Below are 27,104 nucleotides of genomic sequence, written 5' to 3'. Positions count from 1 at the left end.
CTGAAGTGCCAGGGTCCTCGGGGTTGGTACTTCTACGAGCCAACCAACTATCTCCGCCCATGCAAAAGCGGGTCACCAGGGAGGTAAGTGTTGCCATTGTCATCGACTTATCTTGGCTGAGCTGACATGCGAGCCATTCATCCCGGATACTATGATTGAATGCAGCTATGGCATACGGCATCTGGACAGTCGACGATCTGGTTCTTTTTGGTCAAAAACCAGTTCCAAAATTGCCGAGCTGACTCATCGGGCTATTGGACCACATGGCTCAGGTCATCGGCATCCGGAGGCCGGACGTATGTGCCTTGAAAGTTAGCTCGAAAAGCATTCTCGAGCTCTTCTCAACTCCCTATGGAGTCTTCGGGGAGGCTGTTTAACCAATGTCGGGCTGGTCCTTTGAGCTTTAATGGTAGGTATTTGATGGCGTGAAGGTCATCTCCTCGAGCCATATGAATGTGGAGAAGAAAGTCTTTGATCCACACGGCCGGGTCTGTAGTCCCATCGTATGGCTCAATGTTTATGGGTTTAAACCCTTCTAGGAATTGGTGTTGCATCACCTCATCAGTGAAGCACAGTGGGTGAGCGACGCCCCTTACTCGGGCTACGTCGCATCGGAGCTTGGCTTCCATCCGAGCTCAGTGTTGCTCCCGAGCTCTATCGTTTCGGTTGAGCCATGCTTGGTATCTGTCCCATCTATGGGGACAGTATCCCCTGGATTCGTAAATGGATCTTGCATGACCCGTTCTGGGATTCGAACCCACGACGAGTGAGTTTATTGAAAGACGTGACAACCACCTGACCACTTCAGTGACCATACATGTTTTTTCGTTCTAACTACTTACATGGTTTTCTTTGTATTTTCTTCTTTTTTTCTTTTTTCTGTCCCTTTTTCAAATCTGCGAAACCTTCTTTCTTCATTAATTTTTTCTACGAAATCGATGATTTTTTTCAAATTCGATGAACTTTTTCAAATTTGATGGACTTATAAATTTTTTATAAAGTTCTTTCAAATTCAATTAACTTCTAATTTGAGAAACTTTTTGCAAATTTGATGAACTTTTTTCAAAATTAATTGAACTTTTTTCAAATTCATGATTTTTTTTAAAGGGATGATCTTTCTAATTTTGTGTTTTTTTACTGAAAATCCGTGAACTTTTCTTTAAAACCGATGAAATTTTTAAAAATTCGAGATTTCTTTTTTAGATTTACGTTTTCTTTTTTTCAAATAATTCATAATAGGACTAAAACAAGGGTCAAATAGCGATACTTTTCAATAGAACACACCAAAGACAACACGACACAGTGGTTATTATGTCAAGTGCGTCCATGTTGGTTCGATTCCAACATCTCGCAGAATAATAGTAGTGCTTTTTCACGTTTTTGAGCATTTTTCTAGACACGAGCGATGTTAGGCTGGCCCACTACTACTCGCCTTCGGGCGCCAGCTAGCCTAAGCGGCATTGTGGGCGCCTAAGAGGAGCTCTCCAAGGTCAAGGGTTTTGCTAGTCTGGATGGAGCAATACTATGTGCCGCCTATTATGAATCGTACCAAGGCTCGCCTGCAGGGAGCATGTGTTGGCCCAACCCAATAACTGTGTGCCATGTTTGTTTTTATTTATTTATTTTCCTTTTTGGATTCACATTTTCTATTTTATTTTTATTTTTAAATTTTTATTATTAAATATTCTAAATATATATTTAGAAAATACTTTACACAATCTGTTTTAAAATGTTAATCATGCATTTGAAAATGTTAAAAATTATATATGAAAATGTTAGTCATGTGTATGAAAAATGTTTGTGACATTTAACAAATGTCACGTGTTTAAAAAAATGTACATGACATTTTAGAAAAATGTTCATCCAATGTACAAAAATTGTTCACATATTCAAAAAAAATATTTCGCATATTTAAAGAAATATACTTTACTTTTAAAACAATTGTTCACAAATGGAAAATCGTACCGAAGACTGCGTCTAAATCTTTGGAGTACACGCCAAGTGTCCAGAATCTTCCATCTTGGTTCTCCTGGGTCCGAAGAACAAGGCCCACTTGCTTAATAATCCTGGAGGGTATTCGGCCCAGTCCATATGGCTGGAGCAACGTGGCTAGCACTCACTAATTCAGGACACCATCAAGGACACGTCGCGGATGGTAGTGGGAAGAGAGAATTTTTTGCTGAGAAGCGTTGGTGGCTACTCAAAATTGAGAGAACGGGAGAGATTTATTTGGCTTAACTCCTCAATTTTTTAACGAGTTAACCATTTGAGAGTTTGACTGGGTGTAGGTTAAATCCTCAAAAGGGAATCTGTTAAGGAGTTAGCCTTTTTTAGGGTTTGGCTAGAGATACATTGGTAAGGGTCTTAGAGTAACTCTCGAAAGTCGCCACATGCCCTCGTTGACATAATAACTGTAATTGTGGCGATTTTGGCCAAAAATGCCAATCTAGATGAGTCATCATGACTGTCAGTATATATAGTTTATGGAGCGCGCTCCCACCATATACAGTCCGCGAGACACCATATTTGGAGGCTGGGGTGCGCCATCTGCCAATCGTCCGTGCGGGAGAGAAGTTTTAGCTTGACCTCTTCCTCCCGCGAGCACACCATTCAATGGTGACGCCGTTCTTATGAGCATGTCTTCCGCACTGTCAATGCTGCAAATCGCTTATCCACTGAGAAGAACACCAATTAATGCCTGCCATCACATTTCGAATATGTTTTCCACCCGCACACGACCCGTCTTTGTTTCCAATTGAAGCCCACCCATTCAAGGGTATATAAAACCCATAGCACCCTTCGTCGACGCCACCACACTAACCCTCTCCCCATCCCTGTTGCCGACGACCGCGCATGCATCCTCGCTGCCCTTGAGTACTTTGATCACATCCCGATGGCCACCCACGTGGAAAAGGAAATTGTACTCACGCCTGTCTTCAAGGTTGTCACCTTGTCCTGCATCCAGGACGCACATGCATTTGTCAAATGCGTGGTCGCAGAAGTCGACAAGCCGAAGCCTACCCCACAGGGGAGCAGCTTCATTGGGGCCGAACCAGGACGTGGCCCGCCCATGAATTTGGTGAATTTTTGTATACCTATGCTAGCCCACTCATCCTAGTTACGGTTGATCCAAGTCTCGAGGTCTCGCATGAGTGCACGCAGTAGGAGGAGCCATGCCAGCTGGCTACGCTGCCACCTACAACTAATGCAACACATATCTCGGGTCAGAGAGCCAACTCCGATCCCCTCCCAAGCTCCCACCGTTGGTCCTCCCCGCGCAACATGGGCCTCCTTGCTGTTAAATATATGCTTCTTGTTGTCTGCTCCACGGCTCCGCCCGCCTCCTTGTGACCTTGCCATGGCACCATCCTCCCTTTGGCATTTCCTTTCGGTCTCTGGCCTCCACACTGGCCAATCCTAGCCCCGGTCATCGAGATGCTGCCGCGGTGCCGCCCAGATGCCTTCCAACCCTTGCCTCGGCTGCCACTATAGTATAATGCGCTAACAACCGACCAGGTCCGACGGTCCACCGCAGAGTGCCGACGCTGAGTAGAGGTCAGCTCTATGTTCACCTCCTGATGATGTTGCCGCTGGGTAATTTCTAATTATATTCAGAGCAATGTATTTATGTTATGAACTGAGCAACATTAATGCATTTTATTATCAATTCATATGTGGAATCACACGATAAAGAGATATTTTCCTTTGTGCCTAACGCGTTTTTTGTTTTGATAAGTGCAGATTTTTTTGAATTGTTTTGAGTTTTTTGAGGGGTTTGAATTGTTTTGATAAGTGTAGTGTAGTTTTTTTAGGGAGTAACCAAGCTTTATTCATCAAATGCCACAACAAGTGGAATACATCTCTGGTCGTGGGGTTGGCCCAGCCAAATGTGTCGCCCCGGACCTAAAGGAAAAGCATGCTTGGCTAGTCTATGTGCCTCTACATTAACGACACGACCTTCAAAAGTAAAAACACAACTTAAAGAAAAAACTCTACTATGAATATCAGAAATAATAGCGTCGCTGCTACCCTGGATTTTGCTGTTGATTGCCTTTACCACACCCTTTGAATCTGATGCAATTACTAAGTTGTTGATGTTAAGATCCTGGGCCAGGGCTAGCCCTTCCCGACATGCAATTGTTTCCAATATTTCGGGATCATCGACTCCTGCGATCACGAGGGCCGAGCTCCTCGGATATGCTCCTGTTTCATCCTGGCAAACTGCAGCTACTGATCCTCCCAGTCCCTTTCTGCATGCGGCATCGACATGAATCTTTGCGTGACCCGACGGTGGCGCTTTGGGGCGCTGGCTGGTTGCAATGGTTGTGGTAGGGGCTCTTTGATTTCGATCCTGAGGTTCTGCCAGTAAACTCAATTCAGCAAGGTATCAGGTAATAATGTTGGAAATATGAGCAATTTACCGAGTGATTTTACTAACAGAAATACTAGATAAAGCATGACTAGTGTAGCAGTGATAAAACAAGCCATGTGATTTGACAAAGAGAAGGTAAACAACATCTTTATATATGAACCGTAACTAAACATATCTTGAGCAGACAGTATAGCAAGTTGCATATATGAAATAGAGTCTAACATATTTAGGGCAAATACTAGAACAAGGAACTGTGGCAGAACCTCTAATAGAAAGGGGACAAACACGTATGGGGCAGCAACAGCAGAAGCGCTGGACTTGGGGTCGGTGTCCTTGCCAGCCATGTCGTCGAGGAGGTCGTGGACATCGGGGAAGAAGTCGTCGTAGGGGAAGTACTCGTCGGAGTCCGGGGTGTTCGTGAGGAAGAAGTTAGTAGTCGCGCGAAGCGCTCCCCAAAAACCTTATCACCCTTCTCCCGTACAGGACTCAAAAGGTGCAGTTTAGGAGGCCTATTGTCCCGACTCGCGGTGCACGCCGCAAGCCGAGATGCGGAAGACAGCAGTAGCGCAGAGATTGGAACCGGTGGCGAGAGGAAGGAGAAGTTCTGGTGCGTCTCTCTGGGAGGAGCGACCTCCCTTTTATAGGCGCAAGAGAAGGAGGCGAGAGGCTGCACCGGGAGCTGAAGGGAACGCGGGAGACAAAACGAACAGGCAGCAGCCGAAGAGGCGCGCCGTTCGAATTCAGTGTCCAGAGACATGAAAATGTTTCAGCTTCTGAGTGACCTTTTGTATACCCATAGTGCGTGGCAAAAATTTAGACATCGGCTCGGCTCATTCCTACAACCCGTGGCGCGTCATGACGAGGTGTGGCGTGGCGAGGCGGGCGGCGGAGGAGGAGCGCGCATGGATGTCCCTCTTGTTCTCATGCTCATATAAGTGGGGAAAGAACCTCCCTTATAAGTAGGTCTAACTCCCACTCAACTAGCAATATGGGACTAAACTTTAATAGTATCCCTTGCCTTGCACAAATGGGCTAAGTGGGCCTCTAGGATTTATTTAGGAATTTCTGAAATAGTTATTGGGCTGTCCCAAAATAGACTAAATTCCAGCAATCCCCCACCAGATCCCAGAGGCACACAAAATTTGCCTTTGGTTCCAAAACAATGTTTTATATACCGGTACTACAGTCGGGACTGTTAAGTTGAACTTCCACCTAGAACTCTATGCTACACTAGTAAGCAACTTGGACAGTGGACTGGGCCTTGAACTGCAAGTTTTCTGCGAATCTAGCTTCACATAAAGCCTTGACCAATACGTGGCTACCGCGGGTCTTACCCGCGGGTGGAGCTTATGCGTCATACTCCAAGACCTTTCATGAGTTTACTAGAGAGAACCCTACTCTCATAGATTGCGACATTTAACAATCAGACTCATATAGGTGCGTTCTTCAAAAGATGTTCTGAAGGACAACATCTCTGCTTCAAAGAGCCATTTAGAACACATTAAGATATACATCAACCTGCCATGCAGATTACGAGAGTATTGCATCTTGATGGAGTGGTATTTTTAACAGTAAGGATACTCTCCTCCCAGTTGACCAACAACTTGTCTTCCACATCTAATTCACGGGATCTCTGATCACAAAGAATAGGTTACCACTGTGAACAACTCATATTGTGGGTCTCATACCCATCTCCCTCGATACATTATCTACCACATTACGTGATAGACCCTTAGTAAAAGGATCTGCCAGATTTTTAGACATTTGGATATAATCCAATGCAATAACTCCGGAGTTCTTCATTTTTCTGACAGACTTTATCCTTCTCTGAATATGTCTTGATGACTTCATGTTATCCTTTGAGCTGCTCACTTTAGTGATCACAGTTTGATTGTCACGGTTCATAAGGATACCCGGTTTCTCAACTACCGGCAAGTCATTCAAGAGCCGACGAAGCCAATCTGCTTCGACCGTAGCTGTATCTAGTGATGTGAGTTCTGCTTTCATTGTTGACCTCGTTAAGATGGTCTACTTGCAAGACTTCCAAGAAACAGCGCCACCTCCATGAGTGAATGCATATCCGTGTGTGTCCTTTATCTCATCAGCATCTGAGATCCAGTTTGAGTCACTATACGCTTCAAGCACCTTTGGGTGCCCGGTGTAGTGAATTCCATAATTCACAGTGCCTTTCAAATAACGCAAAACTCTCTTTAGAGATTTCCAATGCACATCTCCTGGTTTTGAGACAAACCGACTCAGTTTGCTAACAGCAAAAGAGATGTCAGGTCTTCTAGCACTGGCTAAGTACATAAGCGAGCCAATAATCTGAGAATACTTTAATTGATCTCTAGCAATTCTTTGATTCTTTCGAAGCAGCACGCTAGCATCATATGGTGTTGGAGAGGGCTTGCAGTCACTATAGCCAAAGCGACTCAAGATATTTTCCACATAGTGAGATTGAAGCAATGTAGTCCCACCATCATCATCTCTCAACAACTTGATGTTCAGAATGACATCAGCCACTCCTAAATCCTTCATCTCAAAACAGCGAGATAGGAAATCCTTGACCTCCTTAATAACATTCAGATTTGTTCCGAAAATTAGTATGTCATCAACATACAAGCAAAGCATAACTCCCTCTCCCCCACCATGGTGATAGTACACACATTTGTCAGCTTCGTTCACAACAAAGCCTGCAGCAGTTAAAGTTCTTTCGAACTTCTCATGCCACTGTTTGGGTGCTTGCTTGAGTCCATACAAAGACTTCAGCAACTTGCACACTTTCCCTTCTTGACCATCTATTACAAACCCATCTGGTTGTTCCATATAAATTTCCTCATCCAACTCTCCATTTAGGAAAGCAGTCTTAACATCCATTTGATGAACGAGAAGGCCATGTGAGGCAACTAGTGAAAGTAGAACTCGAATAGTGGTCAGTCGAGCCACAGGTGAGTAAGTATCAAAGAAGTATTCACCTTCCTTTTGGGTATAACCCTTAGCCACGAGCCGAGCCTTGTACTTTTCGATAGTACCATCAGGCCTAAGCTTCTTCTTGAATACCCATTTGCATCCTATAGGTTTGCACCCATAAGGACAATCAGTTATCTCCCAAGTTTCATTCGCCAAGATGGAATCCATCTCGCTACGAACCGCTTCCTTCCAGTAGTCAGCATCTTCCGATGCATAGGCCTCTGAAATAGAACTGGGAGTATCATCTATGAGATACACAAGAAAATCATCACCAAAGGACTTTGTTGTCCTCTGTCTCTTGATCCTAGTAGGAACTTCATTGTTCTCCTCCACAGGACTTTCAAAGTGTTCCATCGAAATGGCAGGTTCGGTAATTGTAACTGATTCATGATTCGATGAACTAGGCATCTCCTGATTAGATGAGGTATCCATATCCTTCATGGGAAAGATATCTTCAAAGAAAGTCGCATCATTCGACTCCATGATCATACCGACATGCATGTCAGGTACCTCAGATTTTACAACCAAGAATCTATAGCCAATGCTATGAAAAGCATATCCCAGGAAAACACAATCCACAGTCTTTGGTCCAAGCTTCCGCTTCTTTGGAATTGAAACATTGACTTTCGCCAAACAACCCCATGTTCGCAGATAAGAGAGTTTTAACCTTTTCTTCTCCCATTCCTCGAATGGAGTTATCTCTTTGTTCTTTGTGGGGACTCGATTTAGGACATGACATGCTGTCAATATCGCCTCCCCCCACCATGCCTTGGAGAGACCCGATATGTCTAACATGGCGTTAACCAAATCAGTTAGAGTGCGGTTCTTTCTTTCGGCCACCCCATTTGACTGAGGTGAGTAGGGAGGCGTCCTCTCATGGATTATACCATGTTCCACACAAAAAGCATCAAATTCATTGGAAAAATACTCTCCACCACGGTCGGACCTAAGCCTATTGATTTTTTGATCAAGCTGGTTTTCCACTTCAGCTTTATAGATCTTGAAAAAGTTCAAAGTCTCATCCTTAGATTTCAGAAGATACACATGGCAGTATCTAGTGGAGTCGTCAATTAACGTCATGAAATATTTCTTTCCACCTTTTGTCAAAACACCATTCATTTCACATAGATCTGAATGTATAAGTTCTAGTGGTGCAAGATTTCTCGTCTCCGCAGTCACGTGAGACTTACGAGGTTGCTTAGCTTGCACACACACTTAACACTTAGATCCCTTGACAGTGGTGAAACTAGGGATTAAGTTCAACTTCGCTAGTCACGACATGCAACCAAAGTTAACATGACAAAGACGTGATGCCACACATTTGATTCACTATTGTTGCAAATATGATTAACAACTTTATTGCAAACTTCTGATAAGGATAAACGAAACATGCCTCCTGACTCATAGCCTTTACCAACAAATGTTCCATACTTGGATATTACAAATTTATTCGACTCCAAGACAAGCTTATAGCCATTTCTACATAGAAGAGATCCGCTAACAAGATTTTTATTGACGGAGGGGACATAATGCACGTTCTTCAGCCGCACGATCTTCCCCGAAGTAAACTTCAGATCGACCGTGCCAACACCACGAATAGAATCACTTGAACCATTGCCCATTAGCACGGTTGAAGTCCATGCAGTCTGATAAGACGAAAACATGGAAATATCACCGCATACATGCACATTAGCACCCGTGTCAATCAACCAATCGGTAGAATGACATACTGAAAGAATAGTGGGAAATATACCATACCCAGCATTCTTCATGTCAGTGTCTCCAATGACAACATTAGCGGTCTTGCCACCTTTCCCAGGATGACGCTTGTCATAGCGATTAGGACAACTAGGAGCCCAATGATCAGGATCTCCACACACATGACAAGCACCTTTCTTCTTGTCACTCTTCTTCTTGAAGTTCGTGTGTTGTACAACCTTGTTCTTCCCATCAAACTTTGCTTTACAATCAAGCTTGCCCTTGTTCTTGAACTTGTGGGACTGGAAGTTTTTCTTCTGTACCAGATTGGCACTAGATCCTCCCTCAATACCTCGAGCAAGTGTGTCCTTTGCTCTCGTCTTTTCTTCCACATCAAGAGTACCAATGAGATCCGGAACGGAAAACTCCTGTCTCTTATGCTTCAGTAAGGTAGCAAAGTTCCTCCATGAAGGAGGAAGCTTAGTGATGATACCCCCGGCAACAAACTTGTCCGGTAGCATGCAATTGAAGTGCTCAAGTTCTCTAGCAAATGACTGTATCTCATGAGCCTGCTCAACCACGGAGCGCTCTTCAGTCATCCTGTAATCATATAATTGCTCCATGATGTAGAGCTCAGTGCCGGCATCCGAGACCCCAAACTTGGCCTCGAGTGCGTCCCACATATCTTTTCCATTGTCAATTGACGCATAAGCATCAACTATGTTCTCACCAAGAACACTCAAGAGAGCAGCCTTAAACAGAGTATCCATTTTCTGAAAAGCTTGTGCCTGTTGAGCATCAAGTTCTCCTTCAGGTCTGCCAAGAGTGGCGTCATAGCAACTCATGGTTTGAAACCATAAGACTGCTCTCACGCGCCACCTCTTATAGTGGATACTCTCAAACATAGGAGATCTCATGGAAGCAGCAAAACCACTTGGGGTAAATTGCCTATAATAAGGTTTTTGGATTGTTGGAAATATGAGCAATTTATCGAGTGATTTTATTAACAGAAATACTAGATAAAGCATGACTAGTGTAGCAGTGATAAAACAAGCCATGCAATTTGACAAAGAGAAGGTAAACAACATCTTTATATATGAACCGTAACTAAACATATCTTGAGCAGACAGTATAGCAAGTTGCATATATGAAATAGAGTCTAACATATCTAGGGCAAATACTAGAACAAGGAACTGTAGCAGAACCTCTAATAGAAAGGGGACAAACACGTACGGGGCAGCAGCAGTAGAAGCGCTGGACTTGGGGTCAGTGTCTCGCCAGCTATCGGGGATATACCCCGCGGTGTAACCCGGCCGGACTTGGCGACTCACTAATGACCCGCCCTGATTGCACGACACACTAAGTGACCCGCCCGATCCTGGTGACTTATGGGTGACCTGGCAAGCGGATCAGAGGAGCGACAAGACCCAGGGGCCCAGGAGGCTCAAGGCCCAGAAGGCCGGCTTACGTTATGGTAGGCCGGCTTAAGAGGAAAGTTGTGAGGAATATCTCCCTTACAAGGAATCAAGACCCGGACTTGTACCCGGCTTGTAGTAGAAGATAGGCTAGTCTTAATCCTATTTGGACTCCACATGTAACTCGCCCCTCTAACTTATATAAGGAGAGGCAGGGCACCCCAAAGAGGGACAAGTAACAAGAAATAATATCTAGGGCTAGACACAAGGAGGAGAGCCGGCTTACGGTGACTCCCTCATGAGCATAATAAGACCTAGCCACAAACAGCATGTAGGGCTATTCCGGATGATGTTTCCCGTGGCCCGAAGCTGCCTAAATCCTTGTCTTGCGCCTCGCGTCTCTCGATTCCGCCCAACCCCTCTCAAGCTACCATATAGATGCGTTGGCCTCACGATTAAGTCCTTGCAAGAGGACATCTGCCGTGACAATTCCACGACAGTTGGAGCCCACCGTGGGGCCTGCGCACGGTGGTGTTGAGTTCTTAGAGGGATCTCTCACATGGATCGAGGAGCTCGCAATCTTCTGGATGAAGAAGAGACAGTTTGAAAAGATTTGCATCAGATTCATTTACGATATCGAGCGGCTGACTAAGTGGATTTTGAGTCGCCGAGATCAACATGCAAGTCGCCACATCCACCGCGGTTCCGCCATGGTCACCGTTTCGTCAAGTAACCTTGACTCGCCAAGTCATCGGCTCATAAACCTCCTCTGGCCCGGGTTCGCGTAATGATCAGCTCTTCAACTTTGTTTCGATTACAGCGACCCGGAGGAGGACTCGGTTTCGCCTCCGTCTGCGTCCCTGAGCCACCATCGCCCGGCGCGCCTCTGACTGCCGCGCGGCCGCGGTCCCGCCGTACCAGCGCCTCTCCAATCCGCTGCCGGTTCAGCCGCACCTCGCTGCTTCTGCAACCTCAGTACGCCTCGAACCGGTCGCACAACAAGCCGCCAAGCGCGTGTTAAGTCACCATGGGTCGCGCCTTGCCTCTGGCTCGAGTCCCCGTCATGCCATCGCGCTACGCACCCACCTCCGCGCCGGGTCTCCACGTCACCTGTCGCCTCAAGCCCCCGCCGCGGGCCTTCTTAGAGTCGGCCTTCTGAACCACTGAACTCGTATCGCCACGAGCCTCGACCAGGCCACCTCCGTTAACCCGCGACCGCGGGTGCGACCTCGGGTCTCTGGCCGTCTCTGCCACTTTTTTGACCTCGCGCTTCAATCGCCGCATTGCCGGAGGCCTCCTCAAGCCGTTGCCGCCGTGGCTACTCCGCGAGCCGCCGCTGCGCCCCGTCCATCTGCCTTGCTGCGGCCGACGCGTCAAGCCGGCCGGCCGGCCACCGCGCCAGGAAGTCGCCGTGCCGGAGAGTCACCGATCTTCAACCACGCCCCGTCACCACAACCTCAATCAGCCGATTCGCAGGCGTCCCTCTGCCGTGGTCTCCGCCTTTGCCGCGGATCATCCGGGTCTCCGAGTCGCTGCTCCTGCTGCGGTGGTGACGGGGCACCTTGAGCCGCCATCAGTGAGCCGCCGCCTTCGTCGTCCGACGGCACCACCGCTGAGTCACCGGTCTTGTCCCCGACGCCAATCCGCCTCGGTTTCGGCTGCGAGTCACTGTCGCCGGAGAGTCGTTTCCATCGTCGCCGCGTTGAGCCGCCGGCTGCCGCGCCCAGCAAGACTGCCCCAGTCTCACTTCCTCTCGCCGAGCGACTCCGTTTTTAAATCGCCTCCACCGCTGCTGTGTTGAGGCGCCGGTCGCTGAGCTGCGTGGTTGCACTGGCCTCTGCTAAAACCTACTTTCTAACCAGCCGTGGCCTGCTTGGCCGCCACTTCTCTGCCGCAGTATATTTAAAACACCTGAGGAAGCTTGACTTGAGTTAAATCAGTATGGACTACCTGCAAGGTGCCAACCAGCCGCTTACCGCCGTCAGGGACCTCCGATATAATCAGCAGCTTCGCCCTGCCGTTGCATGGTTGACAGGAGCAACCGGGCAGTTGCCATGCAATGTCAGACACATGTAAAGTAAGTTGGATTCAAATTGCTGGTCAAATCAACCAAAGCAGTACACATGCTCCCAGTCCATCAACGCACAGAGAGCACCAAGTGCCATTAATTAATCTGCACATGGTCCCAGGTTCAATGGATTGGCTCCCTCATATGCTATATGTCAATGGATTAATCTGCACATAGGGCGTCTGATGGTTACGTACTAGCACTAGTACAGATGTCATAATGACAGTACTAGTACTCAACCATTATCCAGTATCAGCGGTGTTCGTCTGGACAAATCAGCTTAATCTACATCAACCCGCCGGAGCCGCGTTGAGCGTCCTTGCCGCTTTGAGCCGCCGGGGTTATATTAAGTCGCCGGTCTGCCATGAGCCGCCGGAACTATATTGAGTTGCTGGTCTGCCTGAGCCACCTCTGTCGTGATAAACGGATCATCCGTCATCCAAACAAATCATGTGATATCCATCCAAATTTACTTTATTAGCACATGTTGTTTTTGTCAAAAGAACAAGTTTATCTTTGCCTTGGTCTGCAATGTTGTTTACGCAGGGCAATTATTTATTACAAAAAGTGATATTATACCGCGGGGATGGAGGCACGCCAACATCTTTTGGCACAGATGGTCGTCGTTACTCAACGGACTCCCGCACCGGCTTACAAGGCCGTGGCCGTCTCTCGCGACCGCACTGGCTTACAAGGTCGTGGCCGTCTCTCATGACCGCACCGGCTTACAAGGTCGTGGCTGTCTCTCGCGACCGCGCCTGCTTATAAGGTCGTGGCCGTCTTTCGCGACCACGTCGGCTTACAACAAGGAGGACAACTTGCCCGTCCGCACCGGCTTACAACGCCACGGCCGGTTCATCTGTCTATGCCGCCTCTGATGTTACGGTCGTCTTTACCGTCCGTCTCTCGCGGCCTGGTCTACATCGACATACCGGGACGCACTTGTCTAGATGAGCTGTTTATTGAGTATGAGAAAGTCAGTACTTGGGAAGCCCGGTTTTCTTCCAACAAATTAGAGGCAAGTTATCATATATTATCAGCAGCCGTCTGCACTGGATGATTCAATGAGCAGGTGCACAAGTCACCGCCACTACAATTTGGTTAAACTTCAAACAGCCAGTTGGAAGGAATCATTGGCCGAGTTGCTGACACGGCTCATATGGGATCATTTATAACCCGCCGCAGTCACCTCAATCTTCTGTGGATTCACATCGCGCTATCAACGCCAATGATGTATATCTTCTGCTATGGTCAAATATGGAGAATCTCAAGCCAACCCCTCGAGTCGTCTTGAGACTCGGGGGCTGCAATGGTATGACTCGGCAAAATTAACCGGTTTCAATGAATTCAAGAACTTCGGGTCATTGAAGGGAAAAATAACTCGGGCCCCGAAGATTACTGCTAGATCGAGGAAAATTTAAAAAGCCGTCAGAAGATTTCCGGCTCAAAATGAGAACTCTGGTTTAAAATCCGGTTCAAGAGACATCTTTCTCCCACAAAGCACTAAAGCTCTCAAATCCGGTTCAAAAGCTGGCCCAGGGTAAATTTGTCCCTCACAAATTTTTGAAGCTCTCAAATCCGGTTCAAAATCTGGCTCAAGGTAAATTTGTCCCTCACGAAATTTTGAAGCTTTCAAATCCGGTTTAAAGTTCCAGTTCAAAAAGAATTAATCTCTCGCAAAGTTCGAGTTCTCAGACAAAGTAAAGGTTGCCAAAAAGAACTTGCTGCCATGATGCGCGGTTCAAAACATAGGTATCATGCCTTACGGCTTATCTTATTATGGTCATTTGGGGGCTTCCTGCTCATCGGGCATAGCTATCAGTACCCTCTTGATCGGCGCAATGCCAAAACTTATATGGTCATTTGGGGGCTTCCTGTTCAAACATAGGTCGTATTCGAACCAAAAAGAACATAGCTGTCGAAACCCTTTTGATTGGCAAACTGCTGCACCTACTTGGGGGCTTCTTGATCGTATCCGAATCATAGCTCAAACCCTTTGGGAATCGACATGGATCGTATTCGACTCAGCGTCATTAAACAACTCTTAAGGTCACTTGGGGGCTTCCTGTTCAAACATAGGTCGTATTCGAACCAAAAAGAACATAGTTGTCGATACCCACTTGATCGGCATCGCCAACGCCACTGGGGGCTATATGATCGTATTCGAATCTTAGCTTAACCCCTTTGGAACGGTTTACTGATCGTATTCGAATCAGAAGCCTCAAAATTTTTATCTGTTTTTATACAATTGCAAGTATTTGAGTTGTCACAAATATCATACGTGTCGGCTCTTACAAGAGTTGAGTTATCAACTTCACTATCTGGGTCACATAAGCCGGCGATATCATTCAAAGGATCATAGGGATCTTGTGATCTACTTGTGTGCAGGATAAGACTACATTTGGGTGGTTACCCGCGCTGGCTTTTGACGTTAAGTCGCCAGGGCATATGTTGTTTAAACTCTTTGCAGGATTTGCAGAAATATGACATATAAATGATTAAGTTCAAGCTCATTACCAAAGTTGATGCTTCAAAATGATTATCCGTTCTGGATTTTTCTCAAAGGCTATAAGCCGCCGGTGTATTAAATCGCCATCGGCCAAGAGCCGCCGGGTATTTAAACTCCGAATTTACTTATCAACAGATGAGGTATTCAAAGTCGCTTTGGCGCAATGGCTATTATTTTATTAATGGATATGATTTATTCTACAATGGAAGAAATAGTCCCGAGTCGCTGCTGGCTTACGACTCGACACTTGGGGGCTACATTATTCAAATTGAGGTTACATCAAATATGCAAGTCTCATGTCGCTGCAAGCATGCACCATGACACTTGGGGGCTAATGCAAAGACATTTTTGCTCACCTTATTGAAGACCCGACTCATCACATCGTAATAAACCGGCCTTGGGGGCTACCAATTGCTCCTGTCAACAATTTAAGGTACACAAGTCTTAATCCATTATATTGAAGGATCCATTGCTCAGTTGGTAAAGTGCAAAGCTCTTAACCTTGTGGATGTGGGTTCAAGCCCCATGGTGGAGATTACATCATTTGATGGTATTATCAATGAATCATATACAAAGTCCCAGCTCAGTAATATCTTATTGAGCCGGCCCTTGGGGGCTACACGTTGTTGTTCAAGTTTACATGATCATATTTACAAAGTCCCTGCTCATTATTGCATAATGACCCGGCCCTTGGGGGCTACACTGGTTGAAATATTTTATGAGCATAAGGCAATTACAAGTCCTGGGTTGCTGCAAGCATGACAACCCGACACTTGGAGGCTACATATGTGGAATATTCAGTTTTATGATTAATGATTGAGATGAATAACCCGGATTTCTTCAAGGTTGCAACACTTATATTGGAGCAAGTCTTAAGTTATCACTATGTTCTCCTCTTAAGACTTGGGGGCTACAGGTATTATGCATATAAAGAGGGAACATCTTCAAAATTCTCAACTTTGAGTAAATCAGGAAGATCAATTACATGACCCGGTGTCAACAACAATTATGACTCGACATCATCAGTCTTTTATAACCCGGAGATTTTGGAAATTATAACTCGGCAAGATCTACATCTTTAAGCCGGTTGAAAATCAGATGAGTATATCAAGACCTATATTTTTTAGGCCGGCGCTTTGGAAGCCGACTCAAATGGATTATTTGTTTACAATATTTATTCTACAAGCAAATTGATTGTGAAGCTGGTCTATTGACCCGGATTTTCTAAAAAAAGGAAGTGACAAGGACTTAAGGATGTTCAGGTGCCGGTTTAAAAGAATTCTTAACCCGGAGCACAACCTGTCAAATTTGTTCTTGTGTTTATTTTGCAGCATAAGTTACCATGGATAAATCCAAGCTAAACTTGGGGGCTAATGTCGGGGATATACCCCACGGTGTAACCTGGCCGGAAGTATAACCCGGCCGGACTTGGCGACTCACTAATGACCCGCCCGATCCTGGCGACTTATGGGTGACCTGGCAAGCGGATCAGAGGAGCGACAAGACCCGGGGGTCCAGGAGGCCGGCTTAAGAGGAAAGACGTGAGGAATATCTCCCTTACAAGGAATCAAGACCCGGACTTGTAGTAGAAGATATGCTAGACCCGGACTTGTAGTAGAAGATATGCTAGTCTTAATCTAATGTCGGGGACCCGGGGGTCCAGGAGGCCGGCTTACGAGGAAAGGCGTGAGGAATATCTCACTTACAAGGAATCAAGACAGCATGTAGGGCACATGTAACCCGCCCCTCTAACTTATATAAGGAACAATATCTAGGGCTAGACACAAGGAGGAGAGCCGGCTTACGGTGACCTAGCCACAAACAGCATGTAGGGCTATTCCGGATGATGTTTCCCGAGGCCCGAAGCTGTCTAAATCCTTGTCTTGCGGCGGGGCGGGCGGAGGAGGAGGAGCGCGCGTGGATGTCCCTCTTGTTCTCATGCTCATACAAATGGAGAAAGAACCTCCCTTATAAGTAGGTCCAACTCCCACTCAACTAGCAATGTGGGACTAAACTTTAGTAGTATCCCTTGCCTTGCACAAATGGGCTAAGTGGGCCTCTAGGATTTATTTAGGAATTTCTGAAATAGTTATTGGGCTGTCCCAAAATAGACTAAATTCTAGCAAATAAAACCTTAAATAGCTTGGGGACTCTGAAATATTCCTTCATGTATGGCTTTCCTCCTTGCCGCCCAAATTGTCCAAAGTGTGACTGAGAGCTTCACAAATAACTCATGCGCTAATGAATCAATAAGTGCAGTTTAATGTACGGAAGGGGTTTATTGCACCGGGTGAAATTCGCTCCACCCGAAAGAGGAACAGAGTCCTCTCAAAAAAAAAAAAAAGAAGAGAGGAACAGAGAACTCGCGACGGCGATCCCGGCGGCGACGTAACTGCGGAAGCCAGATCTCCGTGGAGCCGGAAAGCACCTCGGTGGTGGCGCGGCACGGCGCGGGAGCTCGATCTCCCTCGCTGAACTGCGTCGCATCGCATCCCATCCCATCCATCCAAGCCCTCCTCTTCCTCAGGGTTTCATACCACCACTGCCTACAGGCTACAGGTATCCAGGGTGAAGATCTTACAACATTACAGCTAACGCTATGAACATCTCTGGTCGTTTAGGGTTGCTATAATACATTCTCCTTTGGTCACGCCCAAAGCGGTGCCATTCGAGCCGATCTACACGCTCAGGGTCCATCTTATGCAGGCTCCTAATTTCCAGCCACCTCTGGCCTCTGATGCGGTGCTGTCCTTCTACATGGATGCACATTCAGGGTTTTCTTCCCTCTGAGGGTGTACGCCTTGAACCTTCCGAGGAACATCACCAGGATGATGATCAGTCTCCCTTTGTCGCTCCATCTGCCGACGAACCCGTACGAGGCGTCTCTGCACGCGGAATCAGGCCTCAGTAACTTGTCACAGCTGTAGCCGAGCGAGTACCCTACATTGCCGTATGCGCTGCAAAAAGAGAAATGTGCATTATATATTGTTTTTGAACCAACACGCTCGATGCTCATGAGCCATGATAGTCTGCAACAAGCTTTAGCTCAACCTTTTCTTATGCTGCTAGCTTCATATTTTTAGCCATCTAGGAGTATTATTATTTCTAACATGGACATGAAATTGTGTATAGGGATGCCAACTTGCCTCATCACTTCGAATATTACGCTGAAGATGCTGAAATTGAGTGGATCGGCAGTCATTGACTTCCTCTCAGTTATACATGCCAAAATCGTGATTATTACTAAACAAGTACGCTTGGTCATGGCAAACTTCTTCCACGTTGCTCTGCCATTCGGATTTTCCTTTTTATCCGCTAAGCTTCGGTTATCACCACATGTAGCAAGGATTGAAGTACCAGAAGGAAGGTACCTGCAAATAAGCCCATGATCTGTTATTACCACAAAAGGAAGATACACAGCGGCACTTGTTCTAGAAAAAACTTCTTTCTCCATGGGCTATATTATATCCTGGTGTTGAAATTTGGTTGTCATTTTGACCTTCTTGGTTTTCCTGAACCTGTTGCTCTGAAATGAACTATATTTCTATCTTTGCTAAGATCTGTCTAGTAGTTTTGATTTCAGTCTAGGTGTGCCATCTGTTTGAGTGAACGATTTTCTTAGTTTGGTCTAGTAGAATAAGACGTGTTCAGCTGCTAATGTGTTATTATCTTTCAAACCCTTGCGAGAATGTAAGATTGGTATGTTGCAAGCTATGATAACTAGTTTTGCCTTATTTTCTCGGTAATAGCCATTGTCCACTCCATACCATAATTGAGGTACATATTTAATATTGGAACTATTTATGCTTTTTGTTATTAAAATACACACGTAATTTAGTCTGTGCAACTATCAATGTTCAGAAAGTCATGCAAAATAACTAAAAATAAAGGTTCAGACAGTCATATTGCTCCAGGTAATATGTGCTATCAATAAGAGCTAAGCTAAGTATGCTAATGAACTTAAGTAAATTTAGGGATACTCACATGACAAGTGCAAATATCACCATAATCGGTGGAGAAAGGGTCGAGATGTCAATGACAGTTTCACCAGCGTGTCTTGAATTGGCACTCTGGAACAGAGAGCCTATCAATTTCTGGAACCATCCCATTCCCTCCAAGGATTTCGAATCCCATTCAAAATAACAAATAAGCATCGCTTGCAGCAAAATTAGCATCACCCCAGTCAGAACCAATTGGACAGAATTCTTATGAGGTTGCAAATGCCTGTATCCAATCTCCTTTGGGTGCTGAAGGATGTAGGCGTACTCTTCTCTGCTGCTCAGCTTTCCCAAGGTCCATATGCTTAACCTCAACAGTGGCGCAAACAAAGTGTTGCCTACAAGAATCTGTGGGGTAACTAGAAGAAGGAAAGTCGGGTTATTTTTGAAAATTGCCATGCTATCATTTAACGGAGTGAAGCCACAGTTTGCAAATGATGATACTGCTGTGAAGATTGAGAATGTCCACATTTTGATATGCTTACTCTTCAGTAGATGCCTTGCATCGGAGTCAATCCATAGGAAGATGGTAATGACTACAGAGCTGCAAACTATTGCGGCTATGAAATAGCCTGCTACTACATGAGCCAAAATATTGCGAGATTTATGATTCATCCCTTTGCTTTCCTGTACCTGGTTGTGTGGCATGGTTTCCTCTGGCTGGATGCCTTCCATATAATTCTGACTGCTGTTGTTGAAATCATCAGAGGATTCGATGTCCCTGCTTATGAAAGCCAATCTTGTCTGGAGAGCACCCTCAGTGTTTGCCCGAGCATTTTTGAAGTGCAGCCCTACCATAGAAGTGAACACTTCTCCTCCCAATATCATCAGTATGATGAAAACCCAGAGCTGCTGGCCAGAGAAGTCCTCCATCTCAATTGTTGCCATGCTTGACACCGTCACTGTGGACACAGAGGTGAATATCAGATCCAAGTTCCTTGGAGATGGCTTATTCAGTGGTGCGAGGTTCTTCAGAGCAAGGAAACCAGCAAAAGATATTGACATGAGGTAAATAAGCTGGACTACCAAAGGATTGCTTTTGAATACCAGAAACAAGTAAGAGCGTCTGAACAGATCTGCTGTACACTTGGAGAGGGAACCGAGCCTTGTGGACACAAACTCATGGAAATGCTTCACCATCTCCTTCGTGATTCTAAGCGCTTCCAAACTGAATAATGGGAGCTTCATGGCTGTATGCGATGGCAGATTCTGCAGGAAAACTAGAGCTGAGCTGAATCGATGCATCAAGGTTTGTGGTTTCAGACATGAAAGTGCTGGACCTGGCAACTGGAAGCTGTGTTTTTCATGGTGTCTTCTGTGTTAAGTATTCCCACCTACAAGCATTGCCCAACACGATTAAGTTCTGGTGCTCAATATGTAGGGTGGAGTAAGACAAGTGTGTCCACCTGTACAATCATGATGCTGATTGTGTCTACAAGGGCCTGGTCACAGGTACAATTGATGCATGGACAAGCATGTGCCTCTATTATTAAAATACCCAACTACTTTATGTCCCGATTGAAAGGATTTTGGGCAATTATCGTCCTTCATTCAACAATTTTTGGATCTGAGGATATTGTTGATTTAATTTTAGCACTTTATCTTCGCACTGATTTTATGTTCAGTTATTATTTTATACTTGATCCTGCAAAGTAAAGTTGCATCATTCTGGTTTGGCACTACTTTTCTAGCTGTATTCACTAGTGTATTGTGATGCTGAAATTCACTACCCTGTAAACGCGTTACTGCAAAATGATCTATCTAGTGTTCTGTAATGCTCCACGGAGGAGACACGACTGCAATGACTAAAATAAATGCCGATTGTGAAGTTGCGTTGCAACATTTGCATTCTCTTGTTGTAGTTTCAATTATTAGTGCGGGTTGGGATAAGTGGATGTATTTAGTCCATCTGGCAGAAAGCGCCACGCTGGACAAGACTGCATTGATTGAAATAAATGACTGGGATTTCAAGTTGGGTTGCAAAATTTCAAAGTTTTAAATAGCGCGCTAAGCATCTTAGCGCCGGACCTCTTTCAAATGCTATAGCGTGCTATAGCGGAGCTATAGCGCGCTATTTAAAATGTTTGTTCATTTGTTTGGACCAAAATCTCTTAGCGCAAGACCTTTTGTAAACGCTATAGCGTGCTATTTGAAACAGTGCAAAATTTGCATTATCTTGATTAGATGCTGGGATTTTCTGGGCTGGTTTTTATTGCGAATTTTTTCCTATAACTTAAATTCAATGATCATGTTCCGATAGACACATGTGTGTATACCGCGTCCTGCGAAGGAATGTTCAAGCGAATACAATTGTAGTGGGACTTTTCTTATCCTCCTTTCCTTTCCATTTCTTTCAATGTGGCACAATCTAGTCGCACACGCGTGCTATTCCTTTTATCTCTCAGAAAAAGTGTGTGGTTAGTGAGGTTGCACGAAGATAGCAATATAATTCTTTGCCATTAATAATTACTTGTGGCCTCAGGAACTTCCGGACATCCAATGTGAGCTGAGCACCACTTGACTGGAAAATCTCCCTGTACACACGAGGATGTGTGTATCTACAGCTCCAGATCTGTGGCTGCCAAACTTTTTGGAGTAAGTGACTAGCAAACCACCAGGTCATGCTTGAATGTTTTTTATGATTTAACTTTTCATTCACCTAATGTGATACTAGCAGAACTTGCAGGTGAATCTGTACAAGGGTGGCAGGTGGAAGGTTTCGTTCTGCACCTTACATGACTACACAAAGATGGAAGGTACGGAAAAGGGAAGAGAAAGCCATTCACAAAACAACATGACCATCCACCTGCAATGCAATGGCCACCGGGTCTGCATCTAACCAAGCTTCCAGGCTTTGCCACCTTTTATGCTGAACTTCTTGAGCCTCCCGAAGAGCATCACAAGAATGAGGATGAGCTTGCCAGAATCGCTCCACCTCCCGACGAAGCCGGTCCACCTGTCGGTGCACAGCGCGTCCGGGCTGATCTGTCTACTGCAACTGTAGCCCATGGAGAAGCCCACATTTCCATACGCACTGCGGAATGTGAAGGCTAAAACATGTCAGCTTCCATGAAGGAAACCAATAACGCCGGAACTAAGTTGCAGTCATATTTGTTATTCGTTTTCAGGCTTTCTTGATTTGCGTTAGAAGGGGCTTGCCTGACGACTTCGACGACGATGCTGAGCAAGCTGAAGTTGAGGGGGTTTTCCTCGAGGTTTTCCCTCTCGGTGACGCAGATGGCGATGATGAAGATGGCGAGGTAGGAGAGTTGTGACAGAGCCGTGCTCTTGAGCAACCTGACCCCCGGGGTCTCCTCCGTGGGATGGTCCTTCACGCCCGAGCTCTCCTCAAATGGAAACCATGTGGTGTATGGAGGCAGGTACCTGGAACAGAAAGAGGATCAGTGACCCTTGCGTGCAATACTCTCTGAAAATCTATTATTGCAGCATGCATGATTAGGTGTTGCCTGAATTTCCCATGACCTGCAAGAACACTAATTCAGTTTTCTTTCAGAAAATGAAATGACGCGGCAAGAGAAGCGACGGACATAAATAGCTGCAGAAGTTGGCGATTGACAGGTTGCATCTCATGGACCAGCGAGTGATGTATGGATGGGCGTTGGCTGCCACGCTGGAGAAGTTGCACGTACGGGCCCGCTCGCTTATCAGCTGCTTGGCTGTGAGCCTATTGATTGATGATGCTGGCCCGTGGAAAAGTAACAGCAGCGGCGTGCTGACTGGGCATGGGCATGTGAATGATTGGCCGGATCTAGATGCTCTCTGGTTTAGTGGCTAGCATGACTGCCGGATGCTGATCAATCAACCACAGACTGTATGTATGCAGCCCATCCACTTCATGGAAGGGATGTGGAGTCGAGGACCGACGCGCCGGCCGTTTGGTCGTGTCGCCCCCTGGATGGCCGGCCCGTCGCCGTCGGTGGGCCGGCGTTACGCGGTTTTGCCGCGGAGCCTCGCTGATCCGGTCCAACCACCTTCGCAGAGAATTGTGGAGTGACGGCGGCGTCTGCATGCGTCGTGCGTGCCACTACGGATGGATCTTCATGTAAGCCAAGGCAAGTCCTATTTACATCTTTCGCTTTCACTTTTGGAATGACTCACCGTACGTACTCGAATCCCGCGGCTCTTGCAAACGGTCTATTAATTTCCGGAGAAGCTCCCCTAAGTCTTAACTAACAGCCATGCACAAAACGATGCTCCACCAGCTCCTGGCCCATCTTCGCCGGTTCATCAGAGATGGGCACGCGAGTGAAGATGTCGGGAGAAATTAGTTTCTGCGTCCGTCCGTCACATGCATGCCTCTGCCAACCTAAGACGCCAACGGGATAATTAATGGCCGTGGAAGCTTATAATAATGTAATTCACGGGTCCATACTTTTTGGCCCTACCGCGTGGCGCTTGTCTTTTCTTGAGGGAATAGCTCGTTGGCGCTGGTCCGTTGTACGCACAAGATGTACTACTGCTCAATGATTCAACGTCGTCCCACTCCCACCCCCACCCATGCGAGCCTCGCTATTGCGGAGAAGTACATTGATTGATGCCACTTGTCAACAGAAGCCAGATACAATGTCGCTATGAGCAGAAGACACGCATGGGGTTTTGGCTGGAGCACATGAACAAAGCTTCCAGCTCGTCAATTTATATTGTACTCCCACCGTCTTAAAATAAGTGTCTCAACTTTGTACTAGCTCTAGTATAAATTTGTACTAAGGTCAAGACATTTATTTTGGAACGGAGGGAGTATGTTGGTTGCACAGTATAGTCAGCATAACAAGATCGGAAAGCTAATTTCTTTGATTTTAATGACATGCAAATATGCAACGCAGAAACTGAGAAAAATAAAATCCCAGCTAGCTAGGAATCATGAAGGGAAACAAACTGTGAACTTAGCTTAGGTTAATTAGTTAGCCACGTGGGAGCATTGCACTCTCGTAAGCATCGGCAAGGCAGCTGATTTGCTAAAGAGAAAGATGACTCACATCATGAGCACCAAGAGGACGAGAATGGCCGGCGCCAGGGTGGAGAGGTCGAGGGTCGACTCGCCGGTGTGCCGGGAGTTCACCGCCACGAACACCGCGTTGGACACCTTCTCCCATGGGCCCATACCCCGCAGCGCGCCACCCCACTCCATGCCGCACACCATGCACACCTGCACGGCGACCAGCCCGGCCACCGTTGCCGCCAGCATCGCGCACCGCCGCGCGGGTAGCAAGTGATAGTACCCCGTCAGCTCCCTGCCGTTTCTCGCCGTCATCTCCACCAGCTCCGGCCTCCTCGTCGCTGCCGCAGCAGCGCGCACGCACACGGCCAGCAGTGTCGGGAACAGCGTGTTCCCCGCTAGCGCAAGCGGCATGAGTAGCAGCTGCAGCCCGGTGTCCCGCCTGAACGCCGCCATGTTCTCGTTGTTCGGCATGAACCCGCAGCTCGAGAACGTGGAAACCGTCGTGAACACGGCGAAGGTCCACACGCTCAGGGCCTTGCTCCGCAGCGTCCTCCTCGCGCCCGGGGACGTGTAGACGTAGGCCGCAATGGCGGCGGCGCCGAGTACGTGCGCCACCACGAGGATGGCGAGGACGACTAGGGACAGCGAGCGCACCGCCTCGCGCCGCAGCCGCTTCGCGTCTATCGGGCTTTTGCTCGTCTCGTCGGAGTTTCTCGTCCAGCTTTCGATGTCGGCGGCGTTGGCAACCTGTGGCGTCGTCTCGAGCTCGACCCCTCCGTCGTCGTGGCTCTGGACTCGCTGCGATATGCTTATACCTTGTTTCCGCAGCTTGTACCATTTGGACGCCAGGCCTACGAGTGACACGAACACCTCGCCTCCGGCAAACATGAGCACGGTCAGGACGAAGAGCTGGCCGTAGGAGAACACCTCCATCTCGACGGCGGACATGCTCGACACCGTCACGGCTGACACGGCGGTGAAGAACAGGTCAATGCCGCGGGACCGGCCCCTCCCGCCGCCGTGCCCGGCTGGCGGTGCACGGAACTTGAGCTCGTCCAGGAGGAGGTACCCGAGCCAGGAAACGGCGAGGAGGTAGGCGGCGTGTACGAGCAGCGAGCCGAGCCGAGACGGCCAGACCTGCCCGGCGCCGCACCGCAGCGCGTGCCGCCACCGCGCCGCACGCTCCGTGACGTGGTGATGCGCGTAGGACTTGCAGAGCGAGCAGAGGCGGGACATTGCCTTGTCGAGCGCTGCGGCCGTGCGCCGCACGTGGTGCGAGAGTTCCCGGAGCTTATGGTGAGCTCCGGCCATGGTGTGGGTTCGTGTACTATTGTTTTGGACGTGCACAGTGGTATTATGGGGTTTACGTGCACTAAAGCTGTGCATGCACGGGCCGGTGGCCTACGTGTTTCGCTGCTTGAGTTGGTATAAAGTGGAGACGTCCGTCAGGTATATATACAGGGAGGATAAGTGCAACGTACGGTTGGAAGTTGAACGGAACCTCGATGGCCGGCGCCGTCGGGGAAGACGATAGACTACGCGCCTCTCTAGACAACCCATCTTCAACCACAAACACAAAGATGCTTATTTTCTTACCTTTGATTACTGGTGCATAGATTTGGTGTTTCTCCGGTGTTTAAGAAATTTATCTCATTTCTAAAAAGGTAAAAGTTACGTGAGCATCGTCGAGTTCAAAGTTTATATTTTCCGCACGATGCAACTTTAGTTTAAAGAACAGGGTTGCACATCTCTAACTTACCGTTGTACGCAACATTTTTTTTTGAGGGGCGTTGTACGCAACTTTAAAATGTCCAGCAACTGAATTTTTGTTAGACTACGAGTCCAGGGTATCCTCGTCGGACCCAAAAAACCCTCCCTGGTCTATTTCAAGAGCACCGTCACAAGCACGCGTTGTGTTTGGACTTTGGAGTATATCCTAACTATATATCTAAGTTAAGTAAGTAAGTGATCCCATTTAAGGTGATGGATCAATTCTTTTTGAGGAAATGGTTGTAGAAGTTGGAAAACACTAATGGAGTTTGGCAGAAGTTGTTTGGAAGAAAATACCTTAGTAAGAAAACGTTATAAGGATGGAGTGATGATGGGGTGGTTCCCACTTTTGGCAAGGTATGATGAATGTTAACCATACATTTCAAAAGCTTGCTAGGAGGGTTATGGGAGATGGAGCTAAAACTCTTTTCTGGAAGATGTCTGGCTTGGCGATAAGACACCCGCTGAGAGATTCCCCTGATTGTATAACATATCCTTCTCTAAGTTCATCACTGTTCAGTCTGCCAAAACTAGAGGCTGGGATGCTTTTGAATTTAGGAAGACCCTCTATGGGGAGACTGAGCAGCAATGGATTGCCCTGAAAAAATTGCTATATGAAGTGGAGCTCTCTAATGATAAGAATACCGTAAAGTGGCCACTGAATAGCAAGAATAATTTTGTTGTGAGAGACTTGCACCTTCATTTTAAGGCTGCTACATTAGTACTTCCTCCGTCTAGGTGTATAAGTCACCTTACAAAAACCAAATAATACCAAAACATTTGGGCGAGGTGCATTAACTCCCATCTCGTTTCTTGTTTCTTGACATATCAACCAATAAGAGATGTGGGGCGTGCATGTTCTCAATGACCTGAGACTATCAAACACGACATGCAATGGTTAGTTCATTACATACAATGCTATTAATTAGCAATTAAACATTAAGTTTTCTCATTTCCTCATCTGCCTTGGTCGCGGTACACAGCCTAAGATGACTTATGTACCTGGACGGAAGGAGTAGGTTACAGATTTACCTTGAAACTTAAAGATCAGTTTTTTTGTGTGTGTGGCTAATGCTGAAAGGTTGTGTTCTCACTAAAGACAATTCGCTTAACAGAGGTGGGATTGGTAATGGCCAGCTCCATTTCTGTGAGCAAAACTGCAATATGGAGCATTTGTTTTTCAGATATTGTCTTGCCAACCTTGGTTTGGCAGGTTGTGGGATGTGCTTTTAACCTAACTAGATTACATGATGGCATTGAGGATTTAATTGGTGATTGGGCTAACTCCTTCTCTAAAGACCAAAAGGCTTTAGTGGTGATGGAAGGGGATACCATCTGCTGGAC

At 46.7% G+C, this 27,104-nt stretch overlaps 2 protein-coding genes and 1 long non-coding RNA gene across 5 annotated transcripts; 1 reads left to right on the top strand and 2 right to left on the bottom strand.

The window, feature by feature from the left end:
• Positions 1-17,286: 17,286 nt before the first annotated feature.
• Positions 17,287-20,425, bottom strand: LOC123046508 (cation transporter HKT4). 3 transcript variants are annotated; one of them, XM_044469896.1, is made up of 4 exons: positions 19,664-20,425; positions 19,017-19,378; positions 18,179-18,403; positions 17,287-17,989 (listed from the first exon to the last, which is right to left on the bottom strand). In XM_044469896.1, the coding sequence occupies exons 1-4, from the start codon at positions 20,273-20,275 to the stop codon at positions 17,743-17,745; spliced, it is 1,446 nt and encodes a 481-aa protein (XP_044325831.1). In that variant the 5' UTR covers positions 20,276-20,425; the 3' UTR covers positions 17,287-17,742. The 3 variants fall into 3 exon arrangements, with proteins under 3 accessions (XP_044325831.1, XP_044325832.1, XP_044325830.1); XM_044469897.1 differs by having other exon boundaries at positions 19,017-19,932; positions 20,078-20,371; XM_044469895.1 differs by having other exon boundaries at positions 19,017-20,425.
• LOC123046510 (uncharacterized) lies at positions 20,346-21,844 on the top strand. The gene is made up of 3 exons (XR_006422394.1): positions 20,346-20,482; positions 21,513-21,625; positions 21,708-21,844. It is a non-coding gene; the product is annotated as an uncharacterized lncRNA (long non-coding RNA).
• Positions 21,618-25,405, bottom strand: LOC123046507 (probable cation transporter HKT7). Its single transcript, XM_044469894.1, has 3 exons — positions 24,028-25,405; positions 22,190-22,414; positions 21,618-22,064 (listed from the first exon to the last, which is right to left on the bottom strand). Exons 1-3 carry the CDS (start codon positions 25,374-25,376, stop codon positions 21,866-21,868), a joined length of 1,773 nt encoding a protein of 590 aa, XP_044325829.1. The 5' UTR covers positions 25,377-25,405; the 3' UTR covers positions 21,618-21,865.
• Positions 25,406-27,104: the final 1,699 nt, after the last annotated feature.

The sequence above is a fragment of the Triticum aestivum genome, chromosome 2B, assembly GCF_018294505.1.
Source record: "Triticum aestivum cultivar Chinese Spring chromosome 2B, IWGSC CS RefSeq v2.1, whole genome shotgun sequence".
In the NCBI taxonomy this organism is placed as follows: domain Eukaryota; kingdom Viridiplantae; phylum Streptophyta; class Magnoliopsida; order Poales; family Poaceae; genus Triticum; species Triticum aestivum.
Note: the sequence above shows the minus strand (reverse complement) of the source record. Positions and strands in the feature narration are given on the sequence as shown.